The following is an 18,968-nucleotide window of genomic DNA, read 5'->3' on the forward strand; positions in this document are numbered from 1 at the left end:
AGCTCTAGAGCCCAAGGAGCCACAGATATCGCAATCAGAAACCAGGTGTGTCACACCTACACAGTACACACACAAGGCATGGGGGACCTATGGAGGAATTTTGTATCAACTGGCAAAACTCTTCAAATATGAGGACCTTATCCATCATAACAAAATCCAAAACACATGCAATAAAATGCCAAAAGGCAAAAGCATCATACAGAAAAGTATACCAGAGCAACTTCAGTAGCATCCCCACTAAACAGAAAAAATAATGTGATCAAAGACAGTGGTCTGAAGAGCTTGAAAAGATAGGAGAAACACAAGAAGATTTTAATATCTATACATACATACATACATACATACATATGTATATATATATATATATATATATATATATATATATATATATGTACACATACATATATACACACACACACATATACACAAACACACATATACACAAACACACATATACACAAACACACACATATATAGAGAGATAGATATAGGACACTATCAAATAGTGTCATGACACCCTACAGCTCGACGTCCGAATGCACCAATAATGACACATTCTCCAGGGATTACCACAGAGCAGAGTAAACCAACAGCAAGTGTTTTTCAGGGGTACAATCCTCCTGCACCTCCCACACCCTGCTGCTAATTATATATACTATGAGATCGCAAAATCCCTGGGAAAAGGAAATAATTCCCTACTGTCGATCTCTCACACTTCTCGATTCCCCTTGTCTGTTTCAACCATATGGAGTTGACCTACTGTGCATCTTGACACTGTACATTTGATACAGTGTCTTACACCCATACATATCAAAAGGGAAGGATATTAGGAAAGAACTACAAAAGGACTAAACTCCGGAAATAACCCTAAAGCAATAATATCAGATGACAGAAGATCAGAGCCCTTAAAAAAACACATCTTTCCAACAGGAGCAACAAATGAGATCTGAGGTATTTTGGGGAACATAGGGAATTATGGGTAGGTAAGGAGTAAAAGCACCAGATCCACAGTTTCTAAGAGGTGCAGAGACTGGATCCGATTGGATCCAATAACCCAAAGGTTGAATCTTTCAAACATTAAATATACATTACAATACAAAACAAATGACAATGCTACTGCCATTTTCACACCAGTATAAATTCACTTTTAAACAAATATGTTTTCTCCAGAATACATACATCTATCTAATTCAGGGTTCACACATGTGTACACACACAAACAGATTATTTGCCTCGCTTTAAAAAGCTCATGTACATAGTGTGCTCACTGCATCACAAATAAAAAACACAGGCATATTACTGTCAGTTTTTGTCAATGTGTATCCATGAAAATAGCCGCTCTCTTAAAAAGTGAGGTCATATTTTATTGTTGTTACAAGATAATGATTTCCTCCTTATCCAAAATAGAATTACTTTGCGAGTCTGCTATCACAGAGGATTAAGGCTCGACTATGACCCAAATGACCAGAGCTTGATTAGCATCTTAAACATCTGCTGGAATTGGTGTAAGTAGGATGTGTGCAGCAATTGGGGGGGCGGGGTCCTTTGCTGGGCTGGACAACTATGCTTGCACTAAGGTGGTGTCTCTGCCTAGCAGGAGTAGCATTGGTGGGTACATTCATGCTTCGACTCAAACACAGCAGACAACTGTGCAAGTTACTACCAAAGTAAGGTGGGTGTTAGGGCTTCTCCCACACTGTGCCCGTTCTCTAACCTCAACTCTTACCTTAGAAGGATTGAAATGATTAGGCTTCCACCCTAGACAGGAAACAAATGAGTCAAAGGGCTTTCACCCTGTCCAAGGAAGGAATGGGCCTGGCTCACCCCACATGGATAAATTAATGGGCCGAACGAGGGTAGATAATGAAGACGCTGGTATGTTTTTTGATTAAATTAGTACATCATACAACACAGAAAACCTTTAATAATGAAACAAGCTCCAAGCAAGCTACATACAGCCTACAAAAACTACTAAATGCATTTCAGAAGTAACTTACAAAATACACATGACTGAAAATCTTCCACTTCAAAGCATCAACTGGAAGTAAACAGAGTACACATCATTAGTACTTGCACTGCAAAGGATGTGTTCAGATGCTTTTTAATGGGCTAGCTTTCATACAGTTAAGCTCAAACGGCATCCACTGCAGCCATGTTGTGTTTGAGAGAATTCCTGGCTCAACTGGGGGTCAAGCTAAGCCACAGAGAAAAGGGTGCCTTTACAACTTTTCTTGGGGGGAAATCCCATGCAGGCTGCCACTGAGTAGCACTCATCTCGGTCATCTACAAATATCCTCTAGAAACATTGGTGAGGAATTACACCAGCAACATACCAGACAGCAATAAAGCCTTACAATGTGGCTTAGAAAAATAGCAGGACAAAGCAACGTGAAAAACTTCAGACAGGCTAGAAACACAAGAAATGCAGTCGAGGAACTAGAGCAGATTAGTAACAATCCATATTCTCATTACCTTCAGATGACTACTATATTTTTAAATGTAAACTTGACAACTGTAATGAAAATATTAACAAGCCGTTAAGAACTTTAAAACGGAAAAAAAGTTAAAGTTTAACTGGACAAATTATTTTAACAAATGAAAGTAAAGCACATGCACAGCAACATCTAGGTTACTGTCAACTATGACTAGATTTGTCAGCTGGGTTTGAGAAGGTTTTAAAAATAGGTAATTAAGCTGGTGCATATTACCATGATGTTCTGCCAAAATCTACAAGAAGGATACATACTTAAAGTGGCACACAAATAAAAATTGCTAAAATGTAATTAGTGGGTAAAAAGAGAAAGTACAGTTTTGTACCTACCATAAATGTAGATGTCCGAACAGGATAGCATCTGCAGTCATAACAAATGGGTTGTCCTGTCGTCAGGCAGCCCTTGATCGGCAGTTCAAAGTCTGGGTCCGGCTTCGGCTGATGTCGCACTTCACCCGACGTCATCTCTGCTGGTCTTCGGGTATAAAGGCATCAGCCGACGCCATTTTCCTCAGTGTTTCTTGCCCCAGATGCCAGTTGCCCTCTTGGAAAGCTAAATTTTGGATAAATGCCAATGTTTCCAAAAAAGTAGAAGGCAAACATAAAAAATAAGCATGTATATACATATATACAAACAAATACACCATAAGAGACTCCCCCCTAGCTAGCTATTAGGAGGGTAAATACCCTAGGAGTACCACAGAGGGGAAGGAGGGTGGGTAATCCTGACTGCAGATGTTAACCTGTTCGGACATCTACATTTATGGTAGGTACAAAACTGTACTATGTCCTTCAAGGATGCATCTGCAGTCATAACAAATGGGTAGAATACCATAGCCAAACTAGGGGTGGAGGAAGAAAAAATTATGGTGTAGTTAGGATCCCTTGCAGTACAGCAGTGGCAAACCCTGCTCGTGATCTAGAGTATAGAGGTAGATTATAATGCTTGGCAAATGTATGCACGGAGGTCCAAGTAGCCGCCTCAATAATGTCCTTGGTTGCCACTCCTCGTAAGAAAGCTGTGGTAGTGGCTGTTGCCCTTGTAGAATGAGGTCTTATGTTCTGTGGAATTGGTTTTCCATGGTAGCAGTAACAGAATCTTATGCAATTTCCTATCCATTTAGAGATTGTCTGTTTGGAAATTGCTTTTCCTTCCCTTCCTGTTGCATAGGCTACTAGAAGCTGGTCAGTTTTTCTGTTACCTTTGGTTCTGTCCAGGTAGTAGCGTAACTGTCTATGTACATCCAAGGTATGCAGCAGTCTTTCCCCCCTGTTCTGTGGGTTGGGAAAGAAGGTAGGTAGGTGGATTGCCTGGTTTAAAGACACTCTGGATACCACCTTAGGCATAAATGTAGGATTAGTTCTCATGGACACCCTATCTTGATGGAAGATTAGGAAGGGTTGTACTGCCATTAAGGCCTGTAGTTCGAAACCCTCCTTGCTGAAGTAATTGCCAGTAGGAAAGCAGTTTTCCATGGTAGGTGTTGAAGATCTGCTGTTGATGCTGGTTCAAATGGTGGAGTGTTAATTTTTCTAGCACAAAGTTCAAGTCCCATGCTGGTAATGGTGGTTTCCTAGGAGGTTTTACATTCTTGATCCCTCTGAGGAACTGCCTGAGTAGAGGATGCGAAAAGACAGGTGGATCGAAGCTGTACTCTGCTGAAATAGCTGATGCATGTATCTTGATGGAGGAATAGGACAGGCCTGTATGTAGAAGCTCTGCCAAGTACTCAGGATGTTAGCAATATCTATGTTCGACACATCTTTTCCTCTTTCAGCACTCCAGATGACAAACCTTTTCCATTTTCCTGCATAGTTCCTTCTTGTTGAAGGTCTGCGTGCTTCAAGGATAATGTCTTTAACCCTTTGGGATAGATCTGGGTTAGATGCTGCTATGTGATGTTCCAGGCAGTCAGTTGCAAGGTTTTTAGGTTTGGGTGCATGATGTTGTAGTTGTTCTGAGTTAACATCAAAGGCATCAGGGGTATTGACCACATTCTCCCCCGAGACATGTTCCTCAGCAATGGATACCAGTGTTGTCTTGGCTATATCGGAGCTATCAGGATTATCCTTGGGCATTCCTCTCTGATTTTCAGTAGTACCTTGTGCATCAAAGGAAGAGGTGGAAATGCATATGCTGTCAGGCCTTTCCAACTGAAGGATAGAGAGTCCACCTTCCATGCAAGTGGGTGGTATGTCCTTGTGCAGAATTTTTTCAGCTGGTGATTGAGTGGGGATGCGAATAGGTCCATTTGTGGCATTCCCCATTTCTTTGTGATGGCCTTGAAGATGTCCGGGTGTAGCATCCATTGGTGAGCATCCGAGGTGGTTCTGCTTAACATGTCTGCTAGGGTGTTTTCTTTTCCCGGCACAAATATTGCCTGTAACTGGATGTTGTAGCTTAGAGCCATATTCCAAAGGTCCAGAGTCATTCTGCATAGTGGGTATGAATGAGTGCCTCCCTGTTTGTTGATGTACCACATGACTGTGGTGTTGTCTGTCCTTATCATTAAATGGCCTTCTTTGAGGAATGGTCTGAATTTCTGGATTGCTAGTTTTACTGCCAGCATTTCTTTTTGGTTTATGTGCAGGTGCAGCTGGTCTTGAGTCCACAATCCTTGTATGCAATTGTCCAACATGTGCGCCCCCCCAGCCTAGGTCTGAGGCATCTGTTGTGATGGTTTGGCTTGCTTGAAAGTTCTGGAAGGGTAAGCCTGGGTTTGACTGGCATGCTTGAGCCCACCATAGGAACTCCTGTTTCAGGCATGGGATTAGTGGGATTTTGGTTTCTAAGCTGTGCCTGTGTTGAGACCATAAATTCTTTAGGTACCACTGTAGCTTTCTCATATGCAGTCTGGCATGTGGGACCAAGATTATGCATGATGCCATGAAGCCCAAGGCCTGCAGTACTTTTCTTGCTGTTAGTTTGTTCTGCTTTGTTAATGCCAAGAAGTAAAGAGGAGTTGTTTTGTTTTTCTGCGTTAGGAATGCCATTTGTTTTACTGTGTCCAATTCCGCACCCAAGAATGTTCTTGTTTGGGATGGTATCAGTCTTGACTTTTGTAAATTGACTGTGTATCCCAGGGCTTGTAGTAAGCAAATGACTCTTTGTAAATCTGTTGTCAGCTTGCTTTTGTTGTCCGCTTGTAACAGGCAGTCGTCCAGGTATGGATAAATTTGGATTCCCTGTAGCCTGCAGTGTGCGATTACTGATGCCAGGCATTTTGTGAATACTCTGGGTGCAGTAGATAAGCCAAAGGGCAATGCTGAGAATTGATAATGCTCTGATCCTGCAAGAAATCTGAGGTATCTTCTGCAATTTGGTCGTATGGGGACGTGCAGGTATGCCTCCTTGAGATCTAGAGTTACCAGCCAACACTCCTTGCCCCAGCATGGGAAGAAGTTGCTGTAGGGTCAGCATTTTGAATTTTGGGACAATGATGTATGTGTTTAAGACGGACAGGTCGAGAATAGGTCTCCAACTTTTCTCTTTCCTTGGTACTAGGAAGAGTCTGGAGTAGAATCCTTTGCCCTGTTCTGTTATATGTACTCTTTCCACAGCTCTCATCTTTGTTAATTCCGCTATCTGCTTTAGAGCTTCTGTTTTTTGATTTGGAGGTAGGTTTGGCATTCCTCTTTTTACTGGTAAGGTGTGGAAGTGGAACCTGTAGCCTTGGTCTATGGTTTGCAAAATCCACTTGTCTTTTGTGATATAGTGCCAATTTTTTGAAAATATGGCTAACTTTCCGCCTAAAGGTGCTGCTATTTGCTCCCTGGTAGGCGGTGTCAGAGTCAAGTCACTGTGACTGTCCTGTTGTAGTGGCAGTGGTTGTGTCTGTGCCTCGGTTATTGCCTTGCCACTGTCGTCCTCTGTAGGCACCTCCTCTGGATTGATTTCTGCCTCTAGAGCGTCTATTCCTGCCTCTGAGATTTTGAGGAGTCTGGAAAGGACCAATTTTTGGCAGGCCAGTTCCTGCTAAACCTTGGGGGCTGAACCTGTAAGAAGTCCTTAACTGTTTGTACAGATTTTGCCTTCTCTTCCATTTTCTTCATTACTTGCTGAGCAGGTGTACCAAATAGACTGGTCTTATCCATAGGAGCATCTAACAGCTTTGCTTTAACATGATCCGGCAAGACCTGTTCTTTCAACCATGCATGCCTTCTTATCACTGTGCCAGTCATGGCTGATCTAAATGAAGCCTCCAGTGCATCATAGCCACATTTTAAAGAATGGTTACTAACCTGTTGGATGTTATTTACCATTTCTAAAACATATTTCTTATCTAAGGAGTCATCAGAGGACAGCTTCTTAGTTAACTGATCAAGCATAAACTCTTGGTATTGGATCATATGAAACTGACAGTTTAAAGCTCTAGCTGAGAGAGTAGCAGAGGTGTAAACTTTTTTCCCCCCATCTCTCTAAGGACCTGGATTCCCTTTCAGAAGGAATAGGGTTTTTTGCTGAGGTAGAGGCTACTGCCTTAGGCCCCTGGGATATAGTCTCAGGATCTGCAAGTGGGGCCTTGTATAGGTGGTGATGAGTGTCTGGCACCCTGTAAAATCTATCTGGTTTGGCAGGGGCTGGAGGTAAAGTATCAGGAGCGGTGCAAACATCATTAAATGCATCATCCACAACAGGCAGTACTGGAGGTATAGGCTAAGGGCCTATGTTGTGGTAAGTGCAGAAATGTCCTAAGCCTTTTTCTTGAATCTGAGAAATCTTGTCCCTGCCATTGGAATTGTTCTCTCATGGCATGTAAGGTTTCCCCAAAGGAAAATTCCTCTGGTGGAGAGGCAGATGGAATGGATTCTTCAGCATCTGAATCTTCATAAGTAGAAAAGGAGCCTCTGGCTGGTCTGTAATGTCGAGTCATCCATGAGAATCATCAGAGGACACTGGCTCGAGGGGCTCTGCCCTAGATCTCTTTTCTGGGGGCTGAGAGGCCCTGTCTGGGTGAGATTGGGATCCTCTAATTAAGGATATTAAATCCTCTGCCAAAGTAAGCATTTGTGAACTAGAAGTGGGCCTGTGTGAGGGGCTTAACAGGCACTGATTTAACAGTTTTGGCTGCTTTAGCCCTGGCAAAGGCCTTAATAGACATGGCTGCAGGAGGCCTAGCAGCACCACATGCTGGGGTAGAGACATCCAAAGGGATGGTGTCTGATAAATCACTAGGAACCACAGTAGTAGGCAAAACTTCTGAGGCCGATTCGACTAAAGTAGCAGGAGCGTCAGTAGTAGGCATGGATTGGCTGAAGATTGACCCGGCTTTCGGTTTCGGCTGAAACCGAGACACTAGCGTTTGCTTAACCGTGGTTTCGGCGAAACCGCGGACCGCGAGTGTCGGTCTTTTCTTTGCGTTTAACAATTTGGGTAGTCGGAGGATCCGGCGGCATAATATATGCAAAATCTGAGCCGAAAAACTGTTCAGCAAACTCCGACCGGCGCCTAAGCGTTCGGCGGTTGAAGGAAGCACAGGCGAACAGGCTGCTACGTCATGGTCTGGGCCTAAGCAAGGCAGGCAGTAAGAGTGGAAATCTTTATGAGGTATTTGTTTCCCACAAGTTAAACAGTTATTGACTTTTTCTGACATCGGCTGAGGCAAGAAAGAGTCCCCAGCGGGTACTTAGCTTTTAGAAGTCTTGAAGTAGTATTCGGTAGTAGTAATCTCTGGATCTGACCGACCGGCACTTGCGAACAGCTTCTGCTTGGTGCCGCGGCAAGAAAGACTGAGGAAAATGGCGTCGGCTGATGCCTTTATACCCGAAGACCAGCAGAGATGACGTCGGGTGAAGTGCGACATCAGCCGAAGCCGGACCCAGACTTTGGAATCCGGCCGACCGACCGAAGGGCTGCCTGACGACAGGACAACCCATTTGTTATGACTGCAGATGCATCCTTGAAGGACATCCAGGTAACAGTAAAAAGGGTAGCGATCAAAACATTCAGTTACTACATGCACTGCTGCTTACAGAGCACTAGGTAAAGACCCTAAAACATTGTTTTTATACAGGCAATTAGAACTTCCCAATATACTTGAAACTAGAAGCATGCTATACAATACTAATACCTTATCTATGAACACAGGATAGTCTTTTGGAACCAGATGCTGACACAGTTCTCTTTTCCCAATTTTCTTCCTAAACTCAAACAGCCTGAAACATGGGAGACAAAACAAAATGTGAACAAACTCTTGAAGCTTAACATCTGTCAACAACAGTCAAGTAGGTTAAACTTTAAACACACCATACAGATAAATGATATGCTGTAGAAATTGATACACTCAGGCATACCCTCCTCCCCAATAAATACTATACAGAATTAATGTAACAATACTAAAGAAAGGCCATAGCTGTTTAGTTAGGTATTTTTTTTCTCTGGCCAGATTGAAAAAAAAAATGTTTACAAAAATACTGTCTGCCATCCCCATAGGTTCTTCAGCTACCCTATGGAGAAACCATGCTGTATAATTTGTCTTACAGTAGCTATCTCACCGTTTACTCCTTAATTCTGCATAGCTTATCATACTGCCACATACATTACAGCACTGCCTCAAATATATCATAAAACAGCAGCATTACAACAGAAAAGCTTCATGTTAGAGGATATGGCAGAGATTGGAGTTAATCTTCCTCACTTACATAAGCAGACAATCAGTAAACTATTTCCTAGTGAAATAAAGGCCTGTTCAATCCAAGTGCTAAGTAAGAGTCACTAGCTATGTTAATCCTCTTCTGTACTATGGCCTACCCTCAGATGCTAGAAACAGTATTCACTTGTTTACTATAAACTCCAAATAATTAATGCACAGCACCGTCTTGGTCCATCAGAAAACAAAGTGTCCTTGCTTTTATCAATTCCATATTAGTGTTTCTCTACTGGCACTTTTGCTTTCTCTCCTTACCTTTCTACAGATGAAACCAGTTGCTTTGCTCCTTTCTAAAATGATCTTCATTGCCTTAAAATCTAACTTTAGAATAATCCTTACAAACACACCAGCCTTAGTGTCATTTTGAATGCAGTATTTTCTCTAACCTCCCCCTTAATTTCCACTTCCAAACATCATGCTGTACTACAAAATTCTGCTTTCCCCTCATCCTGTAACCTTCCTTCCCTTTCAGTACTTGGTCACTTGTCTTTCTCAGTAATACAAGATATAATTACTTAGAATTAAATACTAACAGAGTTGCAGGTGCAGCATTTGAAAAAAAACAATACCAGTGGTGTACCACAGGGTTCACGGTTGGATCCTCTCCTGTTTGGAATCTACTTCTCAAATCTTTAAGCCAATACACCTGGCTTATAGCTACGTTTGTAGACAACTGTAAATTGGGTTTTATTTCGATCTTCCAATGACTCAAAATTGCTCCAACATGGGTTGGACCATGTTAACAATTGGTGAAAGGTCAATAGTCTCAAAAGAAATGTGAAAAAAAAATGTAGCATTAGTACACAAAACATTTTCACATGCAGTATAGGTGAAACACCCCTTCAAATCAGATGTAAGGGATCTTGCACTCTTGCTGATAATTCCTTATTTGACCATCATGACTCTACAGTACTTTGGAGAACTTTCCATCTGGCTCATCTAATTTTCAAGAACATCTCTATTAGATCTAAAGTTGCCTTAATTCCCCTTTACTCATATATCATCAAACCTGCTAGTGAATATAATGCACCTTGTGGCATGTATTTTTCAAAACATATCATTCAACTTGAGAGACCTCAGCGAATCAAATCTAGAAAGATTAGTGGCTTCAAAAATCTTACTTATCAGGACCGAAGAAATGCTACCTCAAACACCTTGTTAAGAAACTAAACCTTCATCAGCAGATAAGGCAACACGTTAGCATAACAGATTTATACCCCAATGTATACCCCCCCTGGAGCAAATGTCCACTACATATAAAGCAAAGTAGCACCTTTGCTACCTTCATGGTAAACCTATATAACTGGATGGGTGTACCCACATTCTCCTCCACTCTATCTTGTCTTGCCCTTCTTGAGGCAGAAGAGAACTTCTGAATATGGGCTTTGGCTAAGCTTACAATGGTCTACAGACTGGTTGCCTAATACCTATGAACCCACTGTTTTTGAAACGCTGCTGAAGTTTTGTGTAATATACCAGTCATGTATAATACGTATGTTACCACTCTCCTGCTCAAAAGAGAAATCCTCTGTACTCCTCTTCCCTCCCCTATATGTATCAGATGCATCTAGAAATGAGTATAGGTTAAGATGTAGCCTTCCGGTCTCAAATACTATAAAAATCAACTCAATTCTACTAACATACAACAGAATATTTTTGGGGGAAAGAGATGTAATGCAAAGAATACTGGCAGAAAAGAAAGTACAGTTGTGTATATACTTACCATAAATATAGATATTCACGTGTATTCACTGTTGCAGTCCTGACTTGTGGGATTTCTTGCCATGGAAGCCCTTAGCCACCAGAGGAAAACCTCCTTACTCATACAGCCTACAGACACCCTAACAGACATCAGCATGCTAGGGTATAAAGGGAGTCAGCCGGCACTATGATCTCATTTTTTTCTTGCATCAGAGGTGGGAGGCCCTCCAGATGGGCCTTGATGTCCAGGGGATGGAACACTGAAACCTAAAGAAGGGAAGGGTAGGAAGAAGATTCCTCTGACTGAGAAGAAGCTTGTCCAAGCCTACCCAGGCTGGGGGAGGGGTGAACTGCAACAGCAAATACACTTGAACATCTGCATTTATGGTAAAGTATACACAAATGAACTATGATATTTGTGTTTCACTGTTGCAGTCCGGACTTGTGGGACGATTCCCAAAACTGAGAAGAAGGGAGGATAACAGATTAAGGAGAGGTGAGAATGCCCTGCAAGATGACAGTGGCAAATCCTGCTCTAGAGTTGGAGGAGGCTGAGAGGTGGTAATGTTTGGTAAAGCTACGCACTAAAGACCAGGTAGCAGCCTCCAGGATGTCTTTGTTAGGGACACCTTTAAGGAAGGCAGTCGAGGCAGCAGCTGCCCTACTGGAGTGTGTCCTCACAGTGTCGGGGGGCTTTTTACCATGATAGCTGTAACAAAAGGAAACAGTGAGAGATCCATTTAGAGACTGTTTGCTTGGAAACTGGTTTCCCTTCAGAACTAGTGGCAAAGGTCACAGAGTTGTTCTGATTTTCTTATATTCTTAGTTCTGTCAAGACAGCAACAGAGCTGCCTATGCACATCCAAAGAATGCAGAATTCTTTCCCCTTTGTTGTGGCTTGGGAAAGAAAGTAGGCAGAGGTATGGCTTGATTTAAGGCGGTCTCAGTCACCACCTTGGGCATAAAGGAGGGGTTAGTCCTCAGTGAGACTCTGTCTGGGGCAAGATGAGGAAAGGTTCCACTGACATGAGTGCTTATAGTTCATAAACCCTTCTAGCAGAGGTGATGGCAAAGAAGAAGACAGTCTTCCATGTCAAGAATTTTAAATCAGACAGCAGCTGGTTCAAATGATGGAAGAATTAGTTTCTCAAAAACAAAACTGAAGTCCCAGTTTGGAGTCGGGGGGCCTTCTGGGTGGCCTGATGTGGATCACCCCTCGAAGAAACTGTTTCATAAGAAGGTGAGAGAAGACTGGAGGTTGGGCAGGAATGTTGGCCAAAACAGCAGAGGCATGGATTTTTATGAAGGAGGAGGTGGAGGACAGACCTTCGTCAAAGAGGCTTGCCAGATAGGCAAGGATGAGATAACCAGAATCTTGGTTAGAGGAGGATTCTGTGCCTTTTGCCCAAACCAAAGGGAAAATATTTTCCATTTAGCAGAGTAGGATTTCCTAGTGTAATGTCTTCTGGCCTCTTTTAGAATATCTTGAACTTGTTTGTTTAGGCTAGGGTCCCTCAAAGGCATTAAGGTATCCTCCATGCTGACAGTTTTAGAGTTTGCAGGGTGGGGTGTACAACCTTTCCCCTGTCCTGTGTCAAAAGGTCCAATCTCTGTGGTTGCTGCCATGGTTTCATGCTGGTCAAGCTGAGTAGTAGAGGGTATCAGTGTTGCCTTGGTCAGTCTGTAGCTATTAGAATCACTCTTGGCCCATCTTCCATTATCTTTAGGAGTACCCTGGAAAGCAGAGAGATTGGAGGGAAGGCATAGAAGAGGAGACCTGTCCAAGGGAAAAAGAAAGCATCTGTCTTCTAGGCTGACTATTTTATCCCTGGAGCAAGTACTTTCCTTGGTGGTAAAAGATCTATATACCACATGGCTGTGGTATTGCCCATTTTTACTAGTAGCACTCCTGGTTACCATTTCTTCTTGAAGGCTATCTAGCCTTGGACTACCACAAGCTCTTAAGTTTGTGTGTTTGTTTCTGAACATGTGGTCCCACTTCCACAGGCTACTTCTGAGGTGTCCGCAGTTAGTGTTTGCCCCTGGGGGGGGTGAATAAAAGGGGACACCTTGGTTGAGGGGACAAATCCAAGGCCCACCATGCAAATTCCTCTCTGAGGCAAGGAATCAGTTTGATCTTGGCTGAGAGGGACTGAGGGTGTTGGCACCACACATTTTTTGGAGTACCACTGGAGTTTCCTCATGTGTACCCTGGCCAGGGGGATCTTGAGGATGCAATACGCCATGTAACCCAGTGCCCTGAGGTACTCTCTTGCTGTGAGGAAATCTCTGACCATGATTCTTTGGAAGTACAGACTCAGGAATGAGAACTTGTCCAGAGGCAGGAAAGCCTTCTGGAGGGTAGAATCCAGCAGAGTCCCCAAGCACACAATCCTGGTTGAGGGGTTTGTGTTTGGATTTCTGTGCATTTATGGTGAACCCCAGTGAGGTCAAGAGGTTCTGTGCAAAACACAAGTCTGAGTTGAGTTTTGTCAGGCTTATAGCCTGGATAAAGCAGTCATCTAAGCAGAGGTAGATCTGAATACCTTTTGTTCTGTAAAAGGCAATCAGAGTGGTTAAGCATTTTGTAAAGACCCTGGGAGCAGCAGATAACCCAAAGGGCAGAGCATAAAAGTTATATTTTCTGGTACCTGTTCTGAAGCATAAGTAGCTTCTGTGCGATTCCTCTATAGGGATATGCAGGAATGAATCGTTTAAATCTACGGTAACCATAAAGACTTTTGGAGAGATCACTGGCAAGACATTTTGAAGGGTCGGCATTTTGAATTTTAGAACCTGCAGGAACTGGTTGAGTTCAGGCAGGTCTAGTATAGGCTGCCATGTGCCTTCCTTCCTGAGGACCAGGAAAAGTCTGGAGTAAAAACCCCTTCCTTTTAGGCGTAATGGAACCGGTTCCACTGAGCCCTGGATGCACAGCATGTCTATTTAGGTCAAAGCCTCTGTTTTGGTTTGGGGGGGGATGTCTGGAAAGCCCAAGTTCAAGAGCTGCTTGTATTTGAGTTTGCAGCTCTTTGCTATATTTAGCACCCACTGGTATGTAGCAAGGATGTCCCAATTCTTTTGGAATACAGATAGCCTTCCTCCTAGCCCGGAAGAGGAGGGGGATGGGGTTGAGGAGGGGAAGGTAGGGAGTAGGGAGCACCACGGATGAATCATAATGGTTCCCTGCCAGGGGCCTGTGGTCTAGAACTCCCTGGCCTAGAGGTTTCTGAATGCCACTGTCTGAGCCTTTGGTGCATCTCCGGCTACTTTCCCTACACAGCTTTCTTTGCCTAGCTTTAATTGGGAAGGAAAGGACCAATGCTTAGAAGGGTAGTTTAACTAAAACTTGAGGGATGTACTTGCAGAAAATTCTTAACACTCTCCAAGGATTTGGCCTCGTCCTCCCATTTTCTTGAGTACAGCCTCTACTTTGGGGCCAATGAGAAAATCCCTGTCCAAGGGGGGTGTCCAGCAGGCTAGATTTGACATGCTCTGGGAGGACCTGCTCCCTCAGCCAAGTGCGTCTTCTGATGACAGACACTGAAGCTGCAGCCCTGATGGATGCTTCCATAGCATCATACATACAGTGTACAGAGTGTCTTGCTACCTGGAAGCAGTAATTGCAAAGGTCCAGTAAATCTTTACAGATACTCTTCTTCTCTGTTGTCACAGGTTTCTGCTTCATTGGATCCAGTAAGGTTTCCTGGTATTTAATCATGTGGAACTGGCAATTTAAGGCCATCATAAAAAGGGCAGCACAAGTGTAAACCTTTTTGCCAAATCTATCTAGGGCCCTACTTTCTTTATATGTGGGCAAGGGATTTTTGGTGGAGCTAGCTTTGACTCCTTTAGGACCAGGGGGTCAAAACCCCTGGATCAACTACAGGATTCTTGAACAGATGCTTGTGTAAATCCAGACCCCAATAAAACCCGTCAGGCAGCTTTCTAGGAGCAGAAGGGAGGAAATCTGGTTTCATGAGAGTCCTGAAAAACATAGTCCACTACCTCTAAAACAGGAGGTATGACGAGGGGTTTATGTTCTGGGAGGTTTAGAAATTCCTTTATCCTTTTCATGGACTGAGGGTAATCTTGGGCTTCGTAGGGCTTCTCAATGAAGTGCTCCCTCAAGGTGTGCAAGGTTTCCCTGAAGAAGATATCCTCAGGAGGGGAAGCAGAAGCCAGGTTCTCCTCAGAGTCAGAATCTTCAAAAGAGGCAATGGAAGAATCCTCTTCTAAGACAGAATCCTCCTGTGACTCAAAAGGGTCAAAGGGCTTCTGGAAGCGTGTCCTTTTTTCTTTCACTTGGGGAGGATTCAGGTGGGGGGTTGTCTTGCTCTAACAAGAAAAATAAGGTCTTCAGCCAATCTCAAGATCCTGCTAGTAAACCTGTAAATGGGAGCCAGTAGGCCTAGGCTGGGGCTGGTGGTAGCCACTTTCTTAGGAGTGACCTTTGTTTAGGCCTGAAAGCGACATCTACGGTGAAGCACGGGTGTCCGGCTCCCACAGGAGAAAGGTAGCTGCAATGTTCTGGCACCGCAAAAGAACACAGTCGGTCTTAGAGTGGACATCGGAATCAGAGACCTGCAAAGCGGTCCTGGACCCAACCAAAGAACGGAGTCCTACGGCTTGAAAAAATGTTGAGGTACCCAAAAGCATATGAGACTCCAAATGGCCTAAATAGGGGCCTGCATCACCACCACCCCGGTTGTAGAAGGGGGTTGCGAAAGTACCTCATCTTCTACAGCGATAATAAGCCTGGGAAGACTGACCAATGGAGAGCAGGCGTCATCCAAGGCCCTAAGCCTGGGGCAATTTTCCTTCTCCCTTTTCCATTTAGGAATATCAGTTTCAGATTGACTGGCAGACGCCATAGGATGCGAATGGCCTGAATACTTACTAAGGTGCCTAGCCAAAACCTCGGCCCTACACCTAATGGTTCTACAATTAAATCGGGGGCAGAAACAACAGTTGGGAACGTCATGATCTGGGCACAAACAAGTAACACAGAAGGAATGGAAGTCTCAGTGAGGAATCTGCTTACCACAATGGAGACAATAAATAGTTTTCTCTGACATTAGTGAAAAAATACAAAAAGGATTCCCCAATGGGATACTTTGCTTTCTGAACTCTACTTTCTCTGGTGTGGACTGACACACTGACTGGAACTTTGCTTCAGGCTCCAACGGCAAGAAAGAACAGAGATCATGGCGCCGGCTGACTCCCCTTATACCTGAGCGTACTGACATTAGCTAGGGCATCTGCTAGCTGTAGGAGAAGGAGGAGGGGGGGAGATTTTTTGTCTGGTAATCGGGCCGGCCAAGGGCTTCCAAAGCAGAAAATTCTACAAGTCAGGACTGCAAAAGTAAAACTAAGAACATCTTTCAAGTTTTGTTGCTTGGGTAAACATTCTTTCTGTGCTCAGTGTGCCAAATGCTAAATAAAAATACAAAGGAGTTTCACCTTACTAAAACAGGGCAACCATCTACACTCTGCAAAAATGCAAAATAAACGGATATCCTCAAGATGCACGCACTCGAAACTCTCCTTAGCATGGAGAACATCGATATCTGTGCAGTAACAGAAATCTGGTTCAAGGCTCCCGAGAGCACCCCAGCATTACCAGGTTATACCTCATACCATGCTTTTCGGCCCCAAAACTTGGACCGAACCACAAAAGGAGGGGAAGTATCAATATTCGTCAAAGATACCCACACCTCCAGGTTGGTGGCACAGCACGAAGCATCAGAGACTGTCCATGTGCAACTAACAGTGGGTAAAACTGCCTTCCAGTTTATAGCCTGCTACAGACCACCCTCCCAAACCCAGGAACCCCACTCAGCCTTCCTGAGAACACTGGAAAATATGAAGGTCTCTCCAAACACCATTATATTGGGTGACTTCAACTACCCAAACATAGACTGGGAGCATTACTCTAGCTCCAACACCTAGCCCAAAGGTTCCTAGAATTTATAAACTCAAATGCTATGGAACAACTTCTTACCACTCCCACAAGAGGGGAAAACATACTGGACCTGATCATCACCAACATGGGGACTATGCTCCAGACCAGAAGTGTATCCCTCACTGGTAAGATCAGACCATAAACTAATCTCATTGGATATTCACATCCCGACCCCACCCCCTGCCCAGAAAACCACAGTGAAAAACTTCTCTAAAGCAAATTTCACACTCCTCAATACCGAGGTGGAATCCTTCAAAGCCCCCAGGCCTGTGGAAAATATGGCCCAGACCGCAGAATCCTTTATAAACGCATTCTATGAACACCTTCAGGAATGCATGGATCAATCCCAAATAAAACCAAGACCCAATCCTCCAAAGGCAGAAGTCCTGTCTGGTGGACCTCAGCCATAAACCAACTATACAACAGAAGGAAGAAGCTACTACATGATAGAGCAAAATCCCAAAAAGGGAAGGCATCTCTGATCAGTATTAGCAAAAAGCTATGCACTCATAAAATCGTCTAAGGCCAGCTTCGAGAGAAAAATTGCACAGGACACTAATAATAATCACAAGGCTTTCTTTAGTTATGTTAGGAACCTGGGTGGGAATTCCCAGATATGCTCAGAATTAGTCCAAAATGACAAAAAATACACTGAACCCACAGACATTGCCAACATCCTAGCCGACATGTTCAGCGCAAACTCCCCTCCCCTCCCCACCAAAAGGGAAAATATCTATCCCAGCAAAATGCTGCCCCCCTGACATCTCAGATGCCCAGGTAAGAGCTGCCCTCTCCAAAGCAAAAAACACAGCATCAATGGGACCAGACAGTGTCCCGGGCTGCGTCCTACATGAACTCCAAGAAGAGCCAAACCCAAACATAAAACTACTGTTTAATCTCAGCCTTACTACAGGATAGGTACCCAAACAGTGGCGTACAGCAACAGTGGTCCCCCTCCACAAAGGTGGTGCCTCAACGGATCCTGGAAACTATCGCCCCATAAGCCTGACTAGCTTGGTCTGCAAAGCTATGGAAAGGATCATCATGGACCTCATAAATAAAGATATTGGGGACCTACAGACACTGGATCCTACCCAGTTCGGCTTTGTTAAGGGCAAATCCTGCCTCTTAAACCTGGTTGATTTCTTTGAAACAGTCACCAAGGTCATTGATGAGGGGAAGGTGGTCCACACAGCCTAACTGGACCTCGCAAAAGCCTTCAATACAATACCCCACTCGGGCATTATAGATGAGCTCACCAGCTTAAATATAAACCACTATATCACTAGATGGGTTACAAACTGGCTCAAGGACAGAACCCACATGGTTAGAATTGCTGGAGCCAAGTCAGACTCCAAACCAGTTACAAGTGGTGTCCCACAAGGCTCAGTCCTGGGACCTCTCTTGTTCGGCATATATTTCTCGGAGATACAGGCCAACACGGAAGGACTGTGGCTGACCAAGTTCGCAGATGACTGCAAACTGGGCGCCATAATCGACTCTCCAGCTGACACAAGCATCCTCCAAAAGGGCCTCACAGAAACAGACAACTGGTGCCAGAGCCATGGCCTCAAGCTAAACACCAAAAAGTGTATAGCCATCCCCTTTGGCAAAAACAAAGTGCCCACAAATTACCACATAGCTGGTTATCCATTAAGTACAGAAGTAATTAGGGACCTGGGGACCCAAGTTGATAGCAATCTCTCATTTGACAACCACGTGGCCAAAGTGGTTAGAAAAACATTTTATATAGCCCACCTAATCATGAAGGGATTCACATCTAGATCAGGGGAGGTCATCATGCCTCTTTACTCATCCCTCATCAGGCCCATAATTGAGTACAATGCCCCTTTTGGGATGTACCTTACCAGACACCTGCAGCAACTGGAAAGACCCCAAAAGTACCTCACCAAGAGGATCAAAGGGCTCAAACAGATGCCATATGCTGCCCGGTTAAAGAAACTCCAGCTCTACTCAGTGGCATACTGCCTGCTCAGAGGCGATCTGTGCCTGACATATAAAGCCATGTCCAACCCGGAATTAATGGACATGCTGCACCTCAGAAAATCCAAATCCCATCGAGCCACGTGCTCGAGAGACTTGAACCTCAGCATTGAAATAAATAGGACATGCTGGAGGGACAGATTCATAACCCAGAGGC

General features: G+C 44.0%; 1 protein-coding gene across 1 annotated transcript in view; it reads right to left on the reverse strand.

Moving 5' to 3' along the window:
- The window catches only part of ABHD18 (abhydrolase domain containing 18), a gene marked incomplete in the record, with an annotated part of 695,491 nt that overhangs the window by 559,929 nt on the left and 116,594 nt on the right, over positions 1–18,968 (reverse strand). The window contains 1 exon segment of the mRNA XM_044061749.1: positions 8,563–8,647. Coding sequence (XP_043917684.1) covers positions 8,563–8,647 — 85 coding nt within the window.

The sequence above is a fragment of the Protopterus annectens genome, chromosome 2.part0 (assembly GCF_019279795.1).
Source record: "Protopterus annectens isolate FY-2018-M chromosome 2.part0, PAN1.0, whole genome shotgun sequence".
Lineage (NCBI taxonomy): Eukaryota > Metazoa > Chordata > Ceratodontiformes > Protopteridae > Protopterus > Protopterus annectens.